The sequence below is a fragment of the Globicephala melas genome, chromosome 7 (genome assembly GCF_963455315.2).
Source record: "Globicephala melas chromosome 7, mGloMel1.2, whole genome shotgun sequence".
NCBI classification, from domain to species: domain Eukaryota; kingdom Metazoa; phylum Chordata; class Mammalia; order Artiodactyla; family Delphinidae; genus Globicephala; species Globicephala melas.
This window is the reverse complement of record NC_083320.1, coordinates 26,523,326-26,546,952: the sequence shown is the minus strand read 5'-3', so window position 1 is coordinate 26,546,952 and position 23,627 is coordinate 26,523,326. Positions and strand designations below refer to the sequence as shown.

At 39.2% G+C, this 23,627-nt stretch overlaps 1 protein-coding gene across 1 annotated transcript in view; it reads right to left on the bottom strand.

The window, feature by feature from the left end:
• ACADL (acyl-CoA dehydrogenase long chain) overlaps positions 1-14,726 on the bottom strand; it is a 39,011-nt gene extending 24,285 nt beyond the window's left edge. The window contains exons 1-4 of the mRNA XM_030853038.3: positions 14,463-14,726; positions 10,244-10,399; positions 9,520-9,657; positions 2,100-2,264 (exon numbers count right to left, since the gene is read on the bottom strand). Of these exons, the coding sequence (XP_030708898.1) occupies positions 2,100-2,264; positions 9,520-9,657; positions 10,244-10,399; positions 14,463-14,539 (536 nt within the window). The 5' untranslated portion in view covers positions 14,540-14,726. The remainder of the gene's footprint in view (positions 1-2,099; positions 2,265-9,519; positions 9,658-10,243; positions 10,400-14,462) is intronic.
• Between the last annotated feature and the right edge of the window lie 8,901 nt (positions 14,727-23,627).

The following is a 23,627-nucleotide window of genomic DNA, read 5'->3' as shown; positions in this document are numbered from 1 at the left end:
ACCAAGTTTGTGCTTCCGGCCTTCAGAACCGTGAGAGAATAAAGTTCTGTTGTTTTAAGCCACCCAGTTTGTGTAATTTGTTACAGAAGCACAGAGAATTTTCAAGAAAACACAAATCAAGCAAGCCTTTGTGGGTATGTGTTTAAGTTGGGGATAAATCAAGATCTCTCACTGATACTTTTGCCTCTAGGTGAGAGCTGACATACAGTGGGTTGGAACTAAAACATACTGATCGTGAGCTAATAAGATGCAATCAGAATATTGGTCATTAGGCCAGTTATCTTAGAGAGTTATCTTAAAAGCAAAGGAAGACGATTAAACTCCTACTTCTTTCAGGTCACATTTTTAGGCAAAAAAGTAAACACAACTTTTTTTTTTTGGCCTCACCGTGCAGCTTGTGAGATCTTAGTTCCCTAACCAGGGATTGAACCCAGGCCGCTGGCAGTGAGAGCACGGAGTCCTAACCACTGGGAATTCCCAACAAAACCTTTTATCTTGGCAAAATTAAATTTCTATATTGGCCTTCAATTATAGATTTATATCTGGGAAAGATAAGTACAATTTAAGCAAATTGCCAAGTAACACTATGGCATACTAAGACATTTAAAAATAAGCAGCACTGGGACTTCCCTGGCCGTCCAGTGGTTAAGACTCTGCACTTCCACTGCAGGGGGTGCAGGTTCGATTCCTGGTCGGGGAACTAAGATCCTGCATGCCGCATCGCAGCCATATAAATAAATAAATAAACAGCACTGACAAAAATTTTTAAATATCGGGGCCTGATCTTGCAGAAACAAGTCTTGAATTTTCAATTACTGCTTCTGCCACATCTGTAAGTTCTTCCTCTGCACTGCCTGTTTCCCATTGGCCTGTTAGTCACTGCTCTCTTCAACATAAGCCATTTCCCTGACCATGCTGGCTTGTCAAATTACTGTCCCCTCTCTCCACTTTCTTTCGCCATATAACACACAACTCTGGAAAAAAAAATCAGTCTGTCTTTTCTGCCTCTGTTTTCTCAATACCCATCTCACTCCCTTCGAAAGTAACTTCTGCCTCTCCTCTCTCCTGAAATCACAATCAAAAGATCACCACTGGCTGCCATGACTCTTTCTCAATTCTCAACGTCTCTGTGGCCTTGACATTACTAACTTCTCACTCCTCTCCTACTGCCTTTTCAAACTCACTTCCCCTCAAGCTCATGAAATAGCAGTTGTCTAGATTTCCTTCAAACTCAATCCTTCTGTCTCTGTCACTACATCTTCTGTACAGTTCCAAATGGAATGCAATGCCCAAGGTTTCCTTCTTGGTCTCCTTTTCATCCTTTCACTTTACCCCTTGAGGATCAGGTCCCACCACCTGGCTGCTCTTGCAAATTTCTCAATGGTCAGATCTCAGTTTAAATATAACCACTTTTTATAGGTCTTCCCTAGCATTCATATCTAAATATGAGTTTTTCCCTTCCCCACCAAACACACATGCACCATGAGTCTCTAACACAGCACCTTGTTTCCTTCATAGTACTTATCATAATTTAAATATATTTGTTTACGTGTTTCTTGTCTTTCTCCTCAACAAGCACACAGACCACATCTGGTTTGATTACCACTGTATACCTGGCACACGGAAGGCACTTATTAAGTAACCATCAAATGACTAAATGATTTATTCATTTCCATTGCTTCAATTCTTTCTTATCTATGAATGGTTTTAAATCCTACTGCCACCCCCAGCCTGTATCCAGACTTCCAAATCCATATTTTTAATAGCCTGCTGGACATTTCCATGTGAAATGTCACACCACATCTAAAATTCAACATGCCCCCAATTCAACACACATTCTAACATTTTATTTACATCACACTATGTTAATATCTCACATACAACATAAAATACAATCTGCTGTGTTGTTATTTGTATATGATAAGGCCTTATTTTCCTACTGGAATTTGAAGTTACCTAAGGTTGGAAATGACAATGTGTTCATCTTTGTATCTGTCTTAGCATATCACTCAGAGTGTTGTATAAAGCAGGTACTGAGAAAACATTTGCTGTTAAGGCATTGCTTCCAGCATTTCAAAATCAACCAAATGTTGATTTACCTTCCAGCCCCAGGCTCTGTCATTGCTATGGCACCAATACATTTCCCTGCAGTCATCTGGGGGATGAAGTGCTTAATCTGTTCTTCTGAGCCATAGTTTGCAATATAGGGCATGACAATATCCGAATGAAGACTAAAACCTGGGCCTGTGCAATTCGAATATGCTCTTAGAAAGAAAAAAGAGAAGACAGTTTAAGGCACAACATAGTTATTTTGTTCTCTTTTCAGTTCTTTGATTTCTCAATTAGAAAACAACAACAAAGTACTAAAGGTCCTATCACATTATGTGGTAATAGATTGTCTCCTTGCAAACCTATGAAGTTTCTGAAGGTTTTCTCTCTCTCTTTTTTTTTTTACTAACCTTTTAATTTCTGGCTCTAACATAGTAACAGTGCTCTAGCAGAGCTCAATGATCACGTATGTAATGAAATAAAAGACAAAACATTTTAAAAAATTTATCACCTATAACTGTATTACCCTAACATAGTAACTATTTTCATTTTAGCAAATGACCTTTGCCATAAGGATATACGTATTCTAATATAACTGCAGTCATGGTATAAATTTTGTACTTACAAAATTTATCACAATAAATAGCTGCAAAATACTACAAACTGCTTATGTACTACAATATACTTTTTCATTGTCCTACTGCTGGACGTTTAGATTGCTTCCAAACCTGGGGGATTATGATCTAACATGGCAATGATGTTTGTACATAGATATTATTTTTTATATTGGGTTGGCAAAAGGTTCCTTTGGTTTTTAAGTAAAAATAAAAGATAAATTTTTCATTTTCACCATAAACTCTATTGAACAACGTATTCACCCTTTTGTTCTATTACCTTCTGCCATTTTTCAGGCAACTTCATAATTCCATCTTCCCAAAACTTTTTATCTTTTTGAGCAAAGAACTGTTCCAGGTGCCTTTTACAGTCTTCCAAGGAATTGAAATTTTTTTCCATTAAGAGAATTTTGTAAAGACCTAAATAAATGGAAATCGAAGGTGCAATGTCTGGTGAATACGGTGGAGGAATCAGAACTTCGCAGCCAAGCTGTAAAAGTTTCTGCCTGGTCATCAAAGAAACACGCGGTCTTGTGTTATCCTGATGGAAGATTATGCGTTTTCTCTTAACTAATTCCAGACACTTTTTGTCAAGTGCTGCTTTCAGTTGGTCTAATTGGGAGCAGTACTTGTTGGAATTAATCGTTCGGTTTTCCGGGAGGAGCTCATAATAGAGGACTCCCTTCCAATCCAACCATATACACAACATCACCTTCCTTGGATGAAGACTGGCCTTTGGTGTGGTTCGTGGTGGTTCATTTCGCTTGCCCCATGATCAGTTCCATTCCACATTATTGTACAGTGTCCACTTATCATCGCCCGTCACAATTTGTTTTGAAAACGGAATGTTTTCATTACGTCTAGGTAGAGAATCACATGAAGAAATATGGTCAAGAAGGTTTTTTTTGCTTAACTTACGTGGAACCCAGACATCAAAGTGATTAACATAAGCAAGCTGGTGCAAATGATTTTTCTTTTTTCTAGGAATTTTCTTTACATTTCCACTCGGCTTTAATGTATTTTTTTTTCTTATTAGTTGTCCATTTTATACACATCAGTGTATACATGTCAATCCCAATCGCCCAATTCATCCCACCACCCCAGTAGTGGGATTGCTGGGTCATATGGTAATTCTATTTTTACTTCTTTAAGGAACCTCCATACTGTTCTCCATAGTGGCTGTATCAATTGACATTCCCACCAATAGTGCAAGACGGTTCCCTTTTCTCCACACCCTCTCCAGAATTTGTTGTTTGTAGATTTTCTGATGATGCCCATTCTAACTGGTGTGAGGTGATACCTCACTGTAGTTTTGATTTGCATTTCTCTAATAATTAGTGACATTGAGCAGCTTTTCATGTACTTCTTGGCAATCTGTATATCTTCTTTGGACAAATGTCTATTTAGGTCTTCTGCCCATTTTTTGGATTGGGTTGTTTGTTTTTTTTAATACTGAGCTGCATGAGCTGTTTATATATTTTGGAGATTAATCCTTTGTCCGATGATTCATTTGAAAATATTTTCTCCCATTCTGAGGGTTGTCTTTTCGTCTTGTTTATGGTTTCCTTTGCTATGCAAAAGCTTTGAAGTTTCATTAGGTCCCATTTGTTTGTTTTTGTTTTTATTTCCATTACTCTAGGAGGTGGATCAAAAAAGATCTTGCTGTGATTTATGTCAAAGAGTGTTCTTCCTATGTTTTCCTCTAAGAGTTTTATAGTGCCCGGTCTTACATTCAGGTCTCTAATCCATTTTGAGTTTATTTTTGTGTGTGGTGTTCTAATTTCACTCTTTTACATGTAACTTCCCAGTTTTCCCAACACCACTTATTGAAGAGACTGTCTTTTCTCCATTTCATATCCTTGCCTCCTTTGTCATAGATAGTTGACCACAGGTGCGGGGGTTTATCTCTGGGCTTTCTATCTTGTTCCATTGATCTGTGTTTCTGTTTTTGTGCCACTACCATATTGTCTTGATTACTGTAGCTTTGTAGTATAGTCTGAAGTCAGGGAGTCTGATTCCTCCAGCTCCGTTTTGTTCCCTAAAGACCGCTTTGGCTATTCGGGGTCTTTTGTGTCTCCATACAAATTTTAAGATATTTTGTTCTAGTTCTGTAAAAAATGCCATTGGTAATTTGACAGGGATTGCATTGAATCTGTAGATTGCTTTGGGTAGTATAGTCATTTTTACAATATCGATTCTTCCAATCTACGAACATGGTATATCTCTCCATCGGTTGGTATCATCTTTAATTTCTTTCATCAGTGTTTTATAGTTTTCTGCATACAGGTCTTTTGTCTGCCTAGTTAGGTTTATTCCTAGGTATTTTATTCTTCTTGTTGCAAAGGTATATGGGAGTGTTTCCTTAATTTCTCTTTCAGATGTTTCATCATTAGTGTATAGGAATGCAAGAGATTTCTGTGCATTAATTTTGTATCCTGCTACTTTACCAAATTCAGTGATTAGCTCTAGTAGTTTTCTGGCGGCCTCTTTTGGATTCTCCATGAATAGAATCATGACATCTGCAAACAGTGACAGTTTTACTTCTTCTTTTCCGATTTGGATTCTTTTAATTTCTTTTTCTTCTCTGATTGCCATGGCTAGGACTTCCAAAACTATGTTGAATAATAGTGGCGAGAGTGGACATCCTTGTCTTGTTCCTGATCTTAGAGCAAATGCCTTCAGTTTTTCACCATTGAGAATGATGTTTGCTGTGGGTTTGTCCTATATGGCCTTTATTATGTCGAGGTAGGTTCCCTCTATGCCCACTTTCTGGAGAGTTTTTATCATAAATGGGTGTTGAACTTTGTCAAAATCTTTTCCTGCAACTATTGAGATGATCATATGGTTTTTATTCTTCAATTTGTTAATATGGTGTATCACAGGGATTGATTTGCGTATATTGAAGAATCCTTGCATCCCTGGGATAAATCCCACTTGATCATGGTGTATGATCCTTTTAATGTATTGTTGGATTCTGTTTGCTAGTATTTTGTTGAGGATTTTTGCATCTATATTCATCAGTGATATTGGTCTGTAATTTTCTTTTTTTGTAGTATCTTTGTCTGGTTTTGGTATCAGGGTGATGGTGGCCTCATAGAATGAGTTTGGGAGTTTTCCTTCCTCTACAATTTTTTGGAAGAGTTTGAGAAGGATGGGTCTTAGCTCTTCTCTAAATGTTTGATAGAATTCACCTGTGAAGCCATCTGGTCCTGGACTTTTGTTTGTTGGAAGATTTTTAATCACAGTTTCAATTTCATTACTTGTGATTGGTCTGTTCATATTTTTTATTTCTTCCTGGTTCAGTCTTGGAAGGTTATACCTTTCTAAGAATTTTCCATGTCTTCCAGGTTGTCGATTTTATTGGCACAGAGTTGCCAAAGCATCTCTTAGGATGCTTTGTATTTCTGTGGTGTCTATTGTAACTTCTCCTTTTTCATTTCTAATTTTATTGATTTGAGTCCTCTCCCTCTTTTTCTTGATGAGTCTGGCTAATGGTTTATCAATTTTGTTTATCTTCTCAAAGAACCAGCTTTTAGTTTTATTGATCTTTGCTATTGTTTTCTTTGTTTCTATTTCATTTATTTCTGCTCTGATCTTTATGATTTCTTTCCTTCTGCTAACTTTGGGTTTTGTTTGTTCTTCTTTCTCTAGTTCCTTTAGCTGTAAGGTTAGATAGTTTATTTGAGATATTTCTTGTTTCTTGAGGTAGGCTTGTATAGCTACAAGCTTTCCTCTTAGAACTGCTTTTGCTGCATCCCATAGGTTTTGGATCGTCATGTTTTCATTGTCATTTGTCTCCAGGTATTTTTTGATTTCCTTTGATTTCTTCAGTGATCTCCTGGTTATTTAGTAATATATTGTTTAGCCTCCATGTGTTTGTGTTTTTTAAGTTTTTTTCCCGTAATTGATTTCTAATTTCATAGCATTTTGGCCAAAAAAGATGCTTGATATGATTTCAATATTCTTAAATTTACTGAGGCTTGATTTGTGACCCACTATGTGATCTATCCTGGAGAATGTTCCATGCGCACTTGAGAAGAAAGTGTAATCCTGCTGTTTTTGGATGGAATATCCTATAAACATCAATTAAATCTATCTGGTCTATTGTGTCATTTACAGCTTGTGTTTCCTTATTAATTTTCTGTTTGGATGATCTGTTCATTGGTGTAAGTGAGGTGTTAAAGTCCCCCACTATTATTGTGTTACTGTCGATTTCCTCTTTTAGAGCTCTTAGCAGTTGCCTTATGTATTGAGGTGCTCCTATGTTGGGTGCATAAATATTTACAACTGTTATATCTTCTTCTTGGATTGATCCCTTGATCATTATGTAGTGTCCTTCTTTGTCCCTTGTAATAGCCTTTATTTTAAAGTCTATTTTATCTGATATGAGTATAGCTACTCCAGCTTTCTTTTGATTTCCATTGGCATGGAATATCTTTTTCCATCCCCTCACTTTTAGTCTGTATGTGTCCCTAGGTCTGAAGTGGGTCTTGTTTTTGTATCCATTCAGTAAGCCTGTGTCTTTTGGTTGGAGCATTTAACCCATTCACATTTAAGGTAATTATCAATATGTATGTTCCTATTACCATTTTCTTAATTGTTTGGGGTTTGTTTTTGTAGGTCCTTTTCCTCTCTTATGTTTCCCACTCAGAGAAGTTCTTTTAGCATTTGTTGTAGAGCTGGTTTGGTGGTGCTGAATTCTTTTAGCTTTTGCTGGTCTGTAAAGCTTTTGATTTCTCCATCGAATCTGAATGAGATTACTCCTTGGGTAGAGTAATCTTGGTTGTAGCTTCTTCCCTTTCATCACTTTAAGTACATCATGCCACTCCCTTCTGGCTTGTTAACAGCTGAGAAATCAGCTGTTAACCTTATGGGAGTTCCCTTGTATGTTATTTGTCATTTTTCGTTTGCTGCTTTCAATAATTTTTCTTTGTCTTTAATTTTTGCCAATTTGATTACTATGTGTCTCGGCATGTTTCTCCTTGGGTTTATCCTGTGTGGGACTCTCTGCGCTTCCTGGACTTGGGTGGCTATTTCTTTTCCCATGTTAGGGAAGTTTTCAACTATAATCTCTTGAAATATTTTCTCGGGTCCTTTCTCTCTCTCTTGTCCTTCTGGGACCCCTATAAAGCGAATGTTGTTGCATTTAATGTTGTCCCAGAGGTCTCTTAAGCTCTCTTCATTTCTTTTCATTCTTTTTTCTTTATTCTGTTCTACAGCAGTGAATTCCACTATTTTTTCTTCCAGGTCACTTTTCCATTATTCTGCCTCAGTTATTCTGCTATTGATTCCTTCTAGTGTATTTTTCATTTCAGTTATTGTATTGTTCATCTCTGTTTGTTTGTTCTTTAATTCTTCTAGGTGTTTGTTAAACATTTCTTGCATCTCCTCGATCTTTGCTTCCATTGGTTTTCCGAGGTCCTGGGTCATCTTCACTATCATTATTCTGAATTCTTTTTCTGGAAGGTTGCCTATTTCCACTTCATTTAGTTGTTTTTCTGGGGTTTTATCTTGTTCCTTCATCTGGTACATAGCCCTCTGCCTTTTTATCTTGTCTATCTTTCTGTGAATGTGGTTTTTGATTCACAGGCTGCAGGATTGTAGTTCTTCTTGCTTCTGCTGTCTGCCCTCTGGTGGATGAGGCTATCTGGTGCAAATGATTTTCAACCCTTGATTTGGATGTTTTGAGTATGTCGGCTATCTCCCAGGTGGTATAACATTGAATGTTCTCAACTAATGTCTCAAGTTGATCACTATCAACTTCAACTGGTGTATCCAACCAGGGAGCATCGTCCAGCGAGAAATCTCCAGTACGAAACTTTGCAAACCACTTTTGACACATTCAATCAGTCACAACACCTTCTCCATACACTGCACAAATCTTTTTTTGTGTGCTTCAGTTGCATTTCTACCTTTCATAAAATAATAAAGTATAATATGCCAAAAATGTTGCTTCTTTTCTTCCACCTTCAATATTAAAATGGCTACACAAAAATTCACCAATTTTAATGTCTTTTTTTTTTTTTTTTTTTTTTGCGGTACGTGGGCCTCTCACTGTTGTGGCCTCTCCTGTTGCGGAGCATAGGCTCCGGACGCGCAGGCTCAGTGGCCATGGCTCATGGGCCCAGCCGCTCCGCAGCATGTGGGATCTTCCCGGACCGGGGCACGAACCCGTGTCCCCTGCATCGGCAGGCGGACTCTCAACCACAGCGCCACCAGGGAAGCCCTAATGTCTTTTTTTAAATGCACGTTAATATGACAGCTGTCACAATATAATCTAACAAAATTGTTTTGAATGAAGTTGAAGACAACTAAGTGCTACTAGCGCCATCTTATGGAAAAAAACCAAACAAACTTTTTGGCCAACCCAATATTTAAGAGCAGAAATACTTTCACTTTTTATGTATCCATGCTTTTAATCTCCAAGGCATTTATTGTTCCAATATATAACATCACCAAGAGTATATGAATGCGTCACTTTCACTGCCACCTTGTCAGCACTGGTTATTATGATTTTTCATTTTCACTAACTTTTGTACTCAAAATGATACCTCCAGATTAATTTAATTTGCATCTGATTGGTAGTAAGGATAAACTTTTTTCATCTAAAAAACCTATTTTCATTTCTTTTTTGATGAATTGCTGGTTCAAATCTTTTGCCCATTTATCAACTGAAATCTTCATTTGTTCTCATGTATGAAACAGACACATGGGTCAATTAGAAATGAAGCACCTATTTTAACAACTTAAAAGAGGATTTTCAATCTTATAAGAAGATTAGAAAACAGTTTAAAATCATCACTCAGAAAAGTGAACTGACGAAACAAGACTCAACTTCAAATGCTTCCATACTTACTGCTCCTCCCAAACAACAGCTGACGAGTACAAGTCCCCCCCAATGCCACCATGACGCTCTGCAATATTGACACCAAGCAGTCCTTGTTTTCCAGCTTTTTCCCAAAGCTCCCTACTCACTTCTCCAGCTTTCTCCCATCTGCAAGTAACAAACATTTTAAAATCAGAAAAATGTTTTTCATATTATTTAAATGGCCACATTTTGAATTTATGAATGATTTTGTTCAGGAATGGTCCCTTAATTTAAGGTAATTAAAAAGGGGGTGCTCTCACACACTGTGACAATAGCAGGGCCCAACAAGTAAAAGAAAGATTCCTCTTTCCCAGGAAAGACTCAGTCATTGAAAAGCCCTGGACTCTTTGTTTACTCTAGCCCTCCCAACTTCCTTTTCCTCTCTATGAAAGTGCTCTCCTTCCCTTGCTGAGCAGCGACTTGCACATAGATCACCATGGTTGTGGACCATAAACCCATTTTTTGCAGGAGAAAAAACTGGCAGTCGATTAGGTCAACATATTTTTTAATTGTATATTTTAAAACTCATTTAAGAAGCTTTGAACTAGTTTAAGAATCCTGTAATCTTACAGTATTATACTGAAGAGTGGTAAAAATGTTAATAAAGCCCTGAACACAGTACTTTTTCTAGACAACAACGAAGAGCATTCTAGGAAATGGTCCTTCTTGGACTTCTAACGTGCATTACTTTCAAAGAAAATGTGCGACTTACTCTGCGTGATGAGGAATCACTTCTTCTTGAAAAAACTTCCTTACACTTTCCCGGAAAATGTCATGTTCTGAAGAGAAGATTCTTCTAATTCCTATATCTGTTAATTTTTTAGCAGAAGGAGTTTCTAGACGTTCCTCCCCTCCAGAATGAGAACATCTTAAAAATATACATACATTAAGAAAATTAAGTGAATTGTTACTCTTCACATCCAAATTAAAAGTCACTGAACAACATGAAGGAAAGAGTCTGCAATTTGACAAACTGGTTCAAATTTGAGCAGCAGCACTTTAGGATCTATCTCGATTGGATGAGACTAAGAAGTACTTTACCCTTATTCAACTCAGTCTTTACTTCCAAATCCCTAAAGAGAATGTCATGCCAGAACTAATCACATGTTTGAGCTGAAGTAGAATATAGCATAGTACTGTATGGTGATGCCGATTAAATAATGTGAAATTCAAATAGTACAATAGAATAATACTGATAAGTTTTCATGTAATGTACAGTTTTTAAAATAATGTAACCCCCCCATTAATAGTTTATCCAGAATCATACAATTTCAAATGGCAGGTGTATAGGATGCAAACTGTGTTGACTTTTATTGCCACATTACAATCTGGGTGTAAAGCAAAATCAAAGTGCCCACCAGTCTCTGTAGGGATTAGTCCAGAATTATTCAAAATCTTTGGAAACTGACCTTTTCTCTCCCCGCACCCCCCCCCCCACCCCCCATATTAAGCTTAAAAAGAGACTGCTCTGTAGTTCCTTTTGTTCAATGGTCTTCAGATCGCCCCCTGCCCCGGCCGGGGGTACGCCTGAAAAGATTTTGAAACTCTGTGTACCACTTTGTACATTTTTAAGCTCACATATAAAAAAACTTTTTATCATATATATAAATATCGCCAAAAGATGTTTTTCTGTTTTGCATCATATTGTTTTGGGTTTCTCTCTTCCTTAGTTGGACCCTGACCTGATCTGATCCTATCCTGTCCTTTCCTTCCCTTTTCTTTCTCTTCCTCTTCTTCTTCTTAGTCCAGAAAAGACCCAGTCTTGTTTATTGGCAATTAGGCTATTTCAATCTTTTTTCCCCTGAAATGTATTATTTTTTTCCAGTTTATATATCTTTCCTTAATGCAATGGACTGAATTGTGCCTGCCTCCTCCTCCAACCCAATTCATGTTGAAGCTCAAACTCCCAATGTAATGGTATTTGGAGATATGGCTTTGAGGAGGTAATTACAGTTAAATGAGGTCATAAGTGTGGAGTCCTAAACCAAGAGGCTTGGCTTACATTATAAGAAGGGGAAGAGAGAGATATAGCTCTGTGTGCACACAACAAGGAAAGGCCTAGTGAGGACATAGGGAGAAGGGGGCCATCTATAAGCCAGGAAGAGAGCTCTCACCAGCAAATGAAGTGGCCAGCACCTTGATCTTGGCCTATCCAGCCGCTAGAATTATGAGGAATAGATTTCTGTTGTTAAACCATCCAGTCTATAGTATTTGGGTATGGAAGCCTGAGCTGATTAATACACTTAATATGTATTTTGTGTCATTTTGCTTTAGACTTATCTTTTATATACAACTTTTAGTTGAGTTTTATTTGTTAATACAATCTGAAATGTCTTTTAAGTGGTAACCTTTAGCTGAGAACTTTTAATATTACATTTTTTATACCTGGTCTGCCTTTTATCTTCACGTTTTTCTGGTTTGCTACTCTGTCAGCCAAATCATCATTTTTAATAGCTTATTTATTCATTCAGCCAACAAATACTTTCTGAGTGCCTAATATGTACTAGGAACAATTCAGGTAACTTGGGATACAACAGTGAGCAAGGGCCTTGCACACCACTGTAATGTTACAGTAAAAGAGACTAAAATCTACTTCATCCTATATTGAAATGACTCGTTCCAGTTTCTTTATAATGCACACATTGGTCCATACTTGGGATTTTTCCTCAAGGAAAAAAATGTGCTGAGACTAGGGAACTGGAGCTCTAAGACACTGAATCATTTGTCAACATAATTAGTAAATAATAGAGTGGAACTTATATCCAAGTCTGCCTGGATCTTAAAATTTTATATCCCATGTAACATTAAAGAAATCTTTGGAACATTTCTAAGTAAAACACACCAAGACAAAGGAAAGTGAAAGAAGTGCCAGAAAGAACAGAGATTTTCAGATTAGTCAAAAGTGTTCAAGAGAGAACATGTAGAGAGAAGAAAATCAAAACACTTGGCAGTAAGTTTGTTGGAATATCCATTTTTTGCCAAGACTAAGGAACCCATACAAAATAAATCAGCCCTTTTTCTCCCCATAAAAACCAGGAAATCTGTACTGAATAAATTGTCCATTGTTTTCCGAAAGCATTAAACTGCTACTCATCTAACAGGCTAGGCTCTAATTATTATTATTATCATTATTTTTAAAACCTCATTTACATTATAAAAGGGAGACAGTCTCTGCCAGCATCTTCAGGTAGGGAGCTGGTTATAAAGAAACAATTTTGGGCCTCATCCCAGGCCAAATAAATCAGTCTGTACATTTGACACTTGAAACACACAGCGGTTAGGGACGCCCAACCTCCATGCAGTTGAAAATCTATGTATACCCCGCCGTCAGCCCTCCACATTTGTGCTTCCTCCAAAGCACGGTTCTGCAGCCTCAGATTCAACCAACCATGGATTGTGTAGTACTGGAGTATTTACGATGGAAAAAAATTCCCATGTAAGTGGACCCTCGCGATTCAAATACATGCTGTTCAAGGGTCGACTGTATTTTAATAACATTCCTAAGTGATTCATATGCACATTAAAGTTTAAGAAGTCTGTTATAATAAAACTAGAGTCTCTGACCTATTCAGAGGGTCCCTCAGGTCCTCCTTTTTCCAATATTCTTCCTATACTTCAACGAAAAAAGCATCACAATTGACAATGCAGAAGCAGGTATGAAAATCAGACTGTCTAATATTAAGCCAGACATTAAGGGATCTACAAAAATGTAAAACAATGTCACTCATCTCACTTTTTTTTTGGAAAAGTTATTTTTCTTAAAGATGTTATTTATGTTAACATGTAATGAGTTACTTTTATGTAAACTAAATATTTGTAAAATTTCCCAGTTTTGTAGATATCTATTGACATCAATGTCCATAAATAAAACTCACATAAACAAAAGATCTTGGAGGTCCTCTAATTTTAACAGCACAAAGGAGTCCTGATACCAAAAAATTTGAGCATCACTGTCTTATGAAGTTCGGGGAAGAGCTTAGAAAAGTATGTGTATCCGAATGTAAAGTCACTCCTCGGTGAAGCCTTCGCAGCCCTCCTCACGAGCAGCAGTTTTGTTTCCTGCTCCCATAGCATCTTAGAGTTACCATAAGGCCGCCATGAGCTAATTTATCCATCCTGTCACTCTCATTAAATAGGGAATCCTCGGTGCTTCCAGCTTGTTTATCCAATGACTGTATTTGAGGTGTCAGACGGTACAGGAAGCTTTTGATCTTATAAACACTACCTTAATAGTCACTGAGCCACTTAGAAACTCTCTCCATTAATTCCTCTGCATTTACTTAATTAAAGGATTTGTTAAATCTCAAGTTAATTTCATCGTCTAACGGGTCGTCGCCAGGTCTTTCCTGTTCCAGGATGTCTTCTCCATGGCACTTCTCTAGGTCAGCGTCGCTGCAAGTGCTTTTCTCAAGATCTGGGAGGCGGTGGAATACCAGCTCCCAAGTTCACTATAGGGCGGTGCCTTTTTGCCACAGATCTAACTGGGCCAAAGGTCGTAGCTCCAACTCGTGCAACTGTGGCCAAGGGGTGACTCCCCGCCCTCGCCTCGCAGGAACTCTTCGAAATGCAGACTCACGGTGCCGACCACAGGCCTCAGAACCAGACGGGTTGGATTGGGGCCAGAGAGGGAGAATTTAGGGACGCCCGCCCCCCCCCCCCGACTTCGGCTGTCACCAAGTTGAAGCTGCTAGGCCGGCGCCCACGCGCTCGCGCCAGTGGGTCCGACCCAGGTTCTGGGAGCCAAGGGGCGAGGCCCAGCGCCTTCTCCCACCCTCTCTCGCCCCAACAGCTCAGCCCAAGTCCCGGGGGCCGATGCAGCCGGCCGCTTGAGCGCGCGCCGTCTGGTTCCCAGCCCCCAGGAGCGGTGTGCGTGTCGCAGCCCTGCCCTGCAGCCTCCCGGCCTGCGCAGCTGAAGCGGGGCGGGCACTCACCTCGATGCCGGCGGCATGCTCGGCGCACAGCGGCCGCCCCACAAGCGTAGGGCCCTGCGGAGGAGGCGTGTGGCCATGGCTGGGACAGCGAGGGGCGGCAGGGGCGACGGACTCGTCTTCTCGGTGACTCCGAGCGCGCAAGGCCAGGCGCCGGGCCAGCGGACTGTCCCCTGAACCTTCCTCCGTGCAGTCCCGCCGGAAAAACGTCGCGCAGCCGCTCTAGTAAATGCACCCTGGGCGCCCTTCCGGAGCCCGGAGCCGCGATCCCCTGTGGTCCGGCGGGTGGCGTGTCGCCGAGCGTTGGGACACGCCCCTCTCTAGAATCTTACCAATGGAAAGATTCTGAACGCAAAACGATTCAACTTTTCCCTGCGGCGTTTTTGTATATCTAAGCTGTTCTTTTTTTTTTTTTTCTTTTCTGTTTTTCTTTTTTTTTTTGTGAGGAAGATAGAGTTTATTAAAGAGAAGGGTCGCTGCAAGAACAGCTGGCCGACTTCCTGGTAGCCAGGGAAAGCCGACCCTGAGCGTGGGTTGCTTGTCTGGTTTGTTTTAACATCTTTATTGGAGTATAACTACTTTACAGTGGTGTGTTAGTTTCTGCTTTATAACAAAGTGAATCAGCCATACATATACATATATCCCCATATCCCCTCCCTCTTGCGTCTCCGTCCCTCCCACCCTCCCTATCCCACCCCTCTAGGTGGTCACAAAGCAGCGAGCTGATCCGAGCCAGCAATCCCACTACTGGGCATATACCCTGCTTGTCTGTTTTTATAGCCAGAGAGCAAACGGATTTCTGTCACCCGCTGATTGGGTAGGATCTGCATGTTTCCAGTGGGATGAATACCTTTCTGTATATGGTATGGAAAAGGAGCAAGGCATGCTGCTTGGGAACGCTCAGAGATGTTGCAATGGTTGTTGCATGACAGAGTGATAAGGGTCTGGTAACTCTGCTCTTTTCAGAATTCTGAACCGCTTTGAAGAATGAGTTTAAGCTATGGAGCCTCAAAAATGGACCCAAACACAAACGCACAAACTTACGTGAAGTTTCTTTTCTTTTCTTTTCCTTTTTTTGTGGGGGGAGTTCTTTATTTTTTTAAATTGAAGTATAGTTGGTTTACAATATTAGTTTCAGGTGAAAAACATACCAATTCAAAAGTTGTATAGCTTGTACTCCATTTAAAAAAAATTGTATTGGAGTATAGTTGACTTACAATGTTGTGTTAGTTTCTGCTGTATAGCAAAGTGAATCAGTTATATATGTCCATTCTTTTTTTAGATTCATTTCCCGTATAGGTAATTACAGAGTATTGAGTAGAGTTCCCTGTGCTATACAGCAGGTTCTCTTTAGTTATCTATTTTATATATAGTAGTGTGTATATGTCAATCCCAATCTCCCAATTTATCCTTCCTCTCCCCTTTCCCCCCAGTAAGTTTGTTTTCTACATCTGTGACTCTATTCCTCTTTCGTAACTAAGTTCATTTGTACCGTTTTTTTAGATTCCACATATATGTGATATCATATGATGTTTGTCTTTGACTTCACTTAGTATGATAATCTCTAGGTCCATCCATATTGCTGCAAATGGCATTATTTCATTCTTTTTTATGGCTGAGTAATGTTCTATTGTATATATGTACTGTATCATCTTTATCCATTCTTCTGTCGATGGACATTTAGGTTGCTTCCATGTCTTGGCTATTGTAAACAGTGCTGCAATGAACGTTGGGGTGCACGAATCTCTTCTAATTATGATTTTCTCCGGGTATATGCCTAGGAGTGGGATTGCTGGATCATATGGCAGTTCTGCTTTTAGTTTTTAAAGGAACCTCCATACTGTTCCATGAAGTTTATTTTCTAACACTGGAGATTGATTTACTTCGTATATATGACTATGCAAATACTACTTTTAAAGAAGTGTGGCGTTATCATTTTTTTCTTGCAAAAATTAGTAGCCACTTCCTGGAAAAAATTAAAATATATTCAGTATGCAAATAAAAACCTTTAGTTCAGTTCTCCAATAGTATTTTATTTGAATTCATGTCTTGCCATTTCCTTTTACCTCAAGTCATCAAATACTGTTTAATAATCTACATTTCAATTTAATGAAGTCTGAGCTTTTGAAATTTATGGATTTGGTTTTTTGGTAAAAGGAAATCTGTGAAAGTTTTTGAACTCTAAAGAGTTTGCAGAGTGGATTTCTAAGGAGGTAAAGCAAAACATTAAGGCCATTCTAAGAGTCGAGGCCAGTTATCAAGGGACTGAAATGGTACAAGTGAAAGAGACACTTGTGTTAGAAATCAAGAACTAACTGAACGCAGCATAAAGAAGTTTAAAAAAAAGAAAGTTTTAATTCCATACAGAAGCATGGGAATATTATTAGTTGGCCGGGGAAGCACAGGACTCCATGTAGACTTGCTAGAATTCTGGACTTGCCAGCCTTCTTAAGCCACCTCAACCATTAGCAGTCTGCGCCAGGGTATTTACTTGCTTCATGGGCCAAACTTGTTTTTCAAAATGATAATTAGCTGATCAAGTAACCTGCTAGTATGGAGCCATGAGACCCTTTTCTGCATGGTCTTGCTGAGCCTCTGAAAAGTGAGAATAATAATACAACACCGCTTCAGTGTGCCTCAGTGTGGTCTGAGTATCACTACGGCAGCACCACTTGTTGCATCAGAATATCTGATGATGAGGTCCAGGGTTCTGTTTTCTTAATATGTCTCACCAGTGATTTTTTTAAAAATTAGGCTTAATTCACTTTACTTTTCTCATATAAAAATACTCTGTGGTGGCCACAGCTGGAGCCTGGGTTCTCTGCACTTTGCTAGAACATCAGTGAATTCCTGATAGGGAGACTTGGAGAACAGGATCTCTTTCTAGAGGTGGTGAGGTGAGATAACTGTAGATCTTGGAGATGACATCAAAGCTGGCCTTGGTGAAGTTGCCTAGGATTTCAGTGCAGCCTCTGACCTATGTGGCAGTAATATAGCAGTCATCCTCAGCAGCTTCTGGGGCCCAGGGGTTGAGGTGATGGCAGTGCCTCTGCGGGCAGGAATGGTGAAAACGAGCAGGACAATAAACCTTTCTCTGCACACAAACTTACATTCCGTAACAACCATATGAGATGCCTTATAACAACACACCCCATTTTGGTTGGAATGCTCCTGGTTCGAGAACTGTCTTTTTGGTATGTGCACAATAAACTTCTACTAACTACTGCTTTGGTGATTAACTGGTTTTACTTTGGCTGTTTCTGAACTTTTGACAAATCCAGTCTAGGATTTTTGTTCCCATGTCTCTCTAGTATACTTTAACCTGGCACAGTTCCTTCTGACTTTATCATTCGTAGCGTTGACATTGTTTGGAGTAAAAGCCAGGTATTTTGTAGGAATAACTTAGTTTGGGTTTTCTGAGGTTTGCTCACAGGAGAATTGGTACTTCAGTAACATGATGTCCCTCTCAGTACATCGCATCAGACTGCCCTTCATGCTAGATTATCCCGTTCTTGGTGAGGTAAATTTGAACCACCTTAGTTTTAATTTCTTAATTTCATTAAGATGGTGTCCACCAGATTTGTCTGTTGTAAAGTTACTATGTTTCCTTTTGTGAAATAAGAACAATATGCTTCTGAATGTAGAATGATCTGGGCTAAAATGAAATGAAAGGTTAAACAAACTACCGAGATAATTCAGGCAAATTACCCAGAATTCCACAAATTCTTTGAGCCATTTATATCTCCCTGGCAGGAATAAGTCACATCTTTTACCTGAGAGTTCTACAAGGCATGCTATTATTAACTGAAAGGTCAATTAGGGCCAGAATAGTCAGGGCCCTATCTAGTTGATGCATATATATCTTGAACTTGGATCTAGAAGAGCGTAAAACAAAATTAGGAACTATTCAGTTATTATTGGCCAATATTTTTATTATTATTAAATATCACACCAGGGAGGGAATTCCGTGGCGGTCCAGTGGTTAGGACTCCATGCTTTCACTGCCAAGGCCCAGGGTTCAGTCCCTGGTCAGGGAACTAAGATCCCACAAGTCACACAGAGTGGCAAAAAAAAAATTACAACAGGGAATTTAGATTTGATATGGTAAGAGATAAAAGTACTCTTTTGTTCTTAAAGCCTAGGAGAGTGAAATTCATTCATTCATTCATTCATTCATTCTCTTATCTCTTAAATACCTATTGAGTTCCTCCTAAAATTGAGAATACAATGTCATACAAGATAAAATCCCTACCTTCAAAGGGATTGAAATATAGTTATGAAAATGAGACTTGTATGAGGTGATTTAAAATACAAGACAGAGTATGATAAACGTAGGAGCAGCTCCAGGGAGGGAAGTGACACTTCGGGTGACCAACTTGACTTACTTCTTTTTCCCACTTTATTTTTAGGGAATAGTGGAAAAAACATGGGCTATAGAATTCCACAGACCAAGACCAAGGTTGGAAACCTCTCTCTGAGTTACTAAATCTCTCCATGTCTCTGTTCCCTTATTTGTAAAATGGAGATATTAACAGGATCTACCTCACAGGGTTATTGTGAGGCTAAAACAAGGCAAAATATGTAAAGCATCCAGCCTGGCAGCAGCAGGAGCCCAGTATATAGCAACATCATTACTACCATTCAATATTTTTCCTTACCTTAATTCTTAGGAGAGGCCATATGCTTCCCGAATTGCCAGGGAAACAAATAAAACCGATAGAACCTGACCCATCCTACAGACTTAGTTAGCTGTCATTTATTCAAAAACGGATTTGCAGCAGTTGCTCATTCTAGGTCCCAATATTTATGCCAGTATCTTTATTGGACACGTCAGATCATCCTTGTGTTGTGGTTTTCCCCCAGGGTTAGGAAGGGTTACCAGTGTTAGCTTTTTTTTTTTTTTTTTTGTGGTACGCGGGCCTCTCACTGTTGTGGCCTCTCCCGTTGCGGAGCACAGGCTCCGGACGCGCAGGCTCAGCGGCCGTGGCTCACGGGCCCAGCCGCTCCGCGGCATGTGGGATCTTCCCAGACCGGGGCACGAACCCGTGTCCCCTGCATCGGCAGGTGGACTCTCAACCACTGCACCACCAGGGAAGCCCCAGTGTTAGCTTTAACTCTCTTCTCTGTTCATTTCTTTCAGTAGCGTGTTCTTCCCATTTTAGAGAAAGCAAAGACACTTGATTAATATCTTTTAAGAAAATGTTGCCCTTGCTTGTCCTTCATTCCAAGGAGTTTGTAATCAACACTAGGGATTTTTTAAACTAATACCAATATAAGCTAAGGTGCAAAAGAGTTTATTTGTCCAGATTCTAAAATTAAGTATTAATTCTGGCTAAATGTTCTGGTCTAGTATAAGCAATCTCTGTGAATGTTTGACTTTAAGCTTTCTTTACCTTTGTGAGGGCAGAGCACTCATTCTTCAAAGGAGAACACATGATTCCAGACCGTGAAGGGACAGAGTTGTCCAACTCTGGAAGCTTTAACATTCATCTAGCTATGATGATGAATAGGGCAGTGTCACAGGGTCATATGTCAGACAGCAGGAAAGTTAAGGAAAATAGAGCCAAGAAGTGAGCTAAAGTTAAGAGCTTATCTCATAATTAAAAGACAAAGAAAAGGGAAGGTGAGGCAAGGGCGGGGCTCAGCTGGAATCTGCCAAATGTTGGGAAACTACTCTGGCTCGTCTGAATATTCTGAAGGTCCCTTTGTACACAACAGACTGATTGGAACAGGCCAGCTACTAGGAGGTACAGACTTCATAGCTACAACATAAGCTCTGTGAACCTCCATTTATTCACCTGTAAATGAAGAAGTTTCATATCATGGCGTTGTTGTGAGCATTTTTTCAGATAATGGGGGTCAAATGGTTAGAGCAATGACAAGATTATAATAAGCACTCAATAAATAGTAATTATTATTGTTATCATTGAGAAATATCCCACACACACACACCATTTTTTTTTTTTTGGCCACGCCATGGCCAAAAGATCCTGCTTGTAGGATCTTAGTTCCCCGACCAGCGATTGAACCTGCGCCCTTGGCAGTGAAAGTACAGAGTCCTAACCACTGGACCACCAGGGAATTCCCAGAAATATCCCTATAATACAAAAAAAGAAGAGCAACTTTTAAAAAACACATTTTAAAAAAACCTTCAAGTTCAAAGAAGAAAATAAATTACTCCTAGTTCCCCAACTGAAATATAAATATCCTCGGAGTAACACATTGGAGTATGTGAAAGAATAAACAGCTTCTAACCATATTTCGCACTCCCTCTCTGACTCTTATAGTACTTATTTTATATTATACAAAGATATACTACCTTGTGTGTTTAACAACTGTTGTCTGTGTATGCCATGCCTCTTAATTAGAGGGTAAATGTTTGAAGATAGGGACTGCTATGCTTCTCCTCTGATACGTGTTAATAAATGTTATTTACTGATGAAAATGCCAGCTTCTCTAACTGTAGTCACTAGGTATTTGTTTATAAATGTGCAAAAACTGAGTGATTGGGAACTATTATTTTATTATTTGCTATTTGATTTGAAGAATATCTTGACACATTAAGAAAACTTAATCTGGAATTTGTTTTTCTAAATTTGTCTGATTTTTTTTTCCTTACAGAGGACAATAGTTTCAAAACTAGTTGATGTTTTATGTTTCATAACATTTTTCTTAAAAAAAAAAGCAATTTAAGTATTTTAACGAACATAATTTTTATAGAAAATCTAATTGTCAGGATTAAAAATGGATTTGTTTAAACCTTGCTTTGAACCCTGACCTACTTCTAACTTGCTTCTCTCTAGACCATACTCATAATAAAAATATTAGTTGTACACATTTTTAAAAATAAATCATCACTTAAATGTAAAGAGGATTATAAAACTTATATTCTAGGGTTGCTGTGTCTTTTATACCTATTTTGTATACAGCTCATTAGACGTGTATGTGTCCTCCTGTAACCGAAAGTGGCGTCTAGCTGTTTACTGCTCAAAAGCCAATAGAGAGGCAAGGTCGGTGGTAAGGAAAATTTGCTTTATTTTGGATGCCGGCAACTGGCAGACACACATCAGAACTGATCTCGGAGAGACAGCTGTTGAGTGGTCCTGAAGAGAGATCTTAGTTCCCTACCCAGGAATTGAACTTGGGTAGCCTGATGAAAGCCAGGAATCCTAGCCACTAGACCACCAGGGGCTAGAGGCTAGAAGCAAAGTGGCCCTGGCTCTTTCCCCCATTTGAAAGCAAGAATGTTTCAACGAGACAAACATTGTAAAAAAAAAACAGGCACAACACATGGGAGAGCACACAGAGAAACAGTTTATTTAAGACAGAAGCAAGGCAGAAATACACATCCAGAGAGAAGAGGTATGGGCATCCCCCCCAATAAGGAGGAGCGCAGTAAAGAGGTGATTTGAATCCCTTATATAGGATAGTCCCTCCGGCTTTTTGTTTACCTTTGGCCATTACCTTGTTTCTGTTTTCACACCTGACTGGTCCTAGGACCCTCCCCAACATGCGTGCGTAATTTTTGCTAAGATGGATCCCACCGCCCAGGCCTGTGGGTGTATGTCCGCACTTATTATGGGGTGGCACCCCCTCCCTCTTTGACCCCCAAGGAGCCTTCCTACGCATGTGCAGACAGGGAAGTTTTCCTTGACCTCAGGAGAGGGTATTTTATCTCTTTACTTCAGTAGAGCTAAGCTTCTGTCACTATCTTTGCCCTTGGAGTGGGAACAAAGCTTCAGTTTTACTCCACTTGACAAACACCAGCTGTCCGGCCCAGGGGCCCATCTATCTCCTACCTCAGAACCAATTGGCAAAATGCCCAAATAGCACTTCATGCTCAAAAGGGAGGTTTGCCCAGTGCACACTGTTGGACTTACTCGGTCTTGGAGCTCGTCAGCCTGTCCAGATGCTTGTTTCCGTTCATTTTTTTATATATAAATCTTTGATCTCTCTTTGATCTTTTATATATAAATCTTTGATCTCTCTGAAACTTATTTTGGTGTAGTGATACATCTTTTTTTCCAGATGACTAACCATTTTTCCCAGCAACATTTTACTGAATAATCCATTTGTTCTACTGATCTAAAATGCCACTTCTATCATTTGCATTCCCCTATGCATTACTGGATTGGCCAAAACGTGCCTTCTGTTTTTAAGTAAAAATAAATGACACATTTTTCGTTTTCGCCAGGAACCTTACGGAACAACGTATTCCCCCTTTTGTTCCACTACCTTCTGCCATTTTCCAGGCAACTTCATAATTCCACCTTCCCAAAACTTTTTATCTTTTTGAACAAAGAACTGTTCCAGGTGCCTTTTACAGTCTTCCAGGGAATTGAAATTTTTTCCATTAAGAGAATTTTGTAAAGACCTAAATAAATGGAAATACAAAGTTGCAGTGTCTGGTGAATACGGCGGATGAATCAGAACTTCCCAGCCAAGCTGTGACAGTCTTTGTCTGGTCATCAGAGAAACACGTGGTCTTGTGTTATCCTGATGGAAGATTATGTATTTTTTGTTGACTAATTCCAGACGCTTTTTGTCGAACGCTGCTTTCAGTTGGTCTAATTAGGAGCAGTACTTGTTGGAATTAATCGTTTGTTTTTCTGGGAGGAGCTCATTATAGATGACTCCTTTCCAATCCCACCGTACACACATCACCTTCTTTGGATGAAGACCAGCCTTGGTGTGGTTGGTGGTGGTTCGTTTCACTGGCCCCATGATCTCATGTTCTATATTATTGTGCAGTATAATACAATATATAAATGGCATAATACATTTTCATTGCCCGTCATAATTTGTTTTAAAAATGGAATGTTTTCATTATGTTTCAGTGGAGAATCACAAGCAGAAATATGATCAAGAAGGTTTATTTCATTTAACTTATGTGGAACCCAAACATCAGAGTAATTACCATAACCAAGCTGGTGCAAATGATTTTCAATGCTTGATTTGGATGTTTTGAGTATGTCGGCTATCTCCCACGTGGCATAACGTTGATTATTCTCAATTAATGTCTCCATTTGATCGCTATCAACTTCAACTGGTCTACCCAACCATGGAGCATAGTCCAGTGAGAAATCTCCAGCATGAAACTTCGCAAACCACTTTTGACATGTTCGATCAGTCACAGCACCTTCTCCATACACTGCACGTATATTTTGT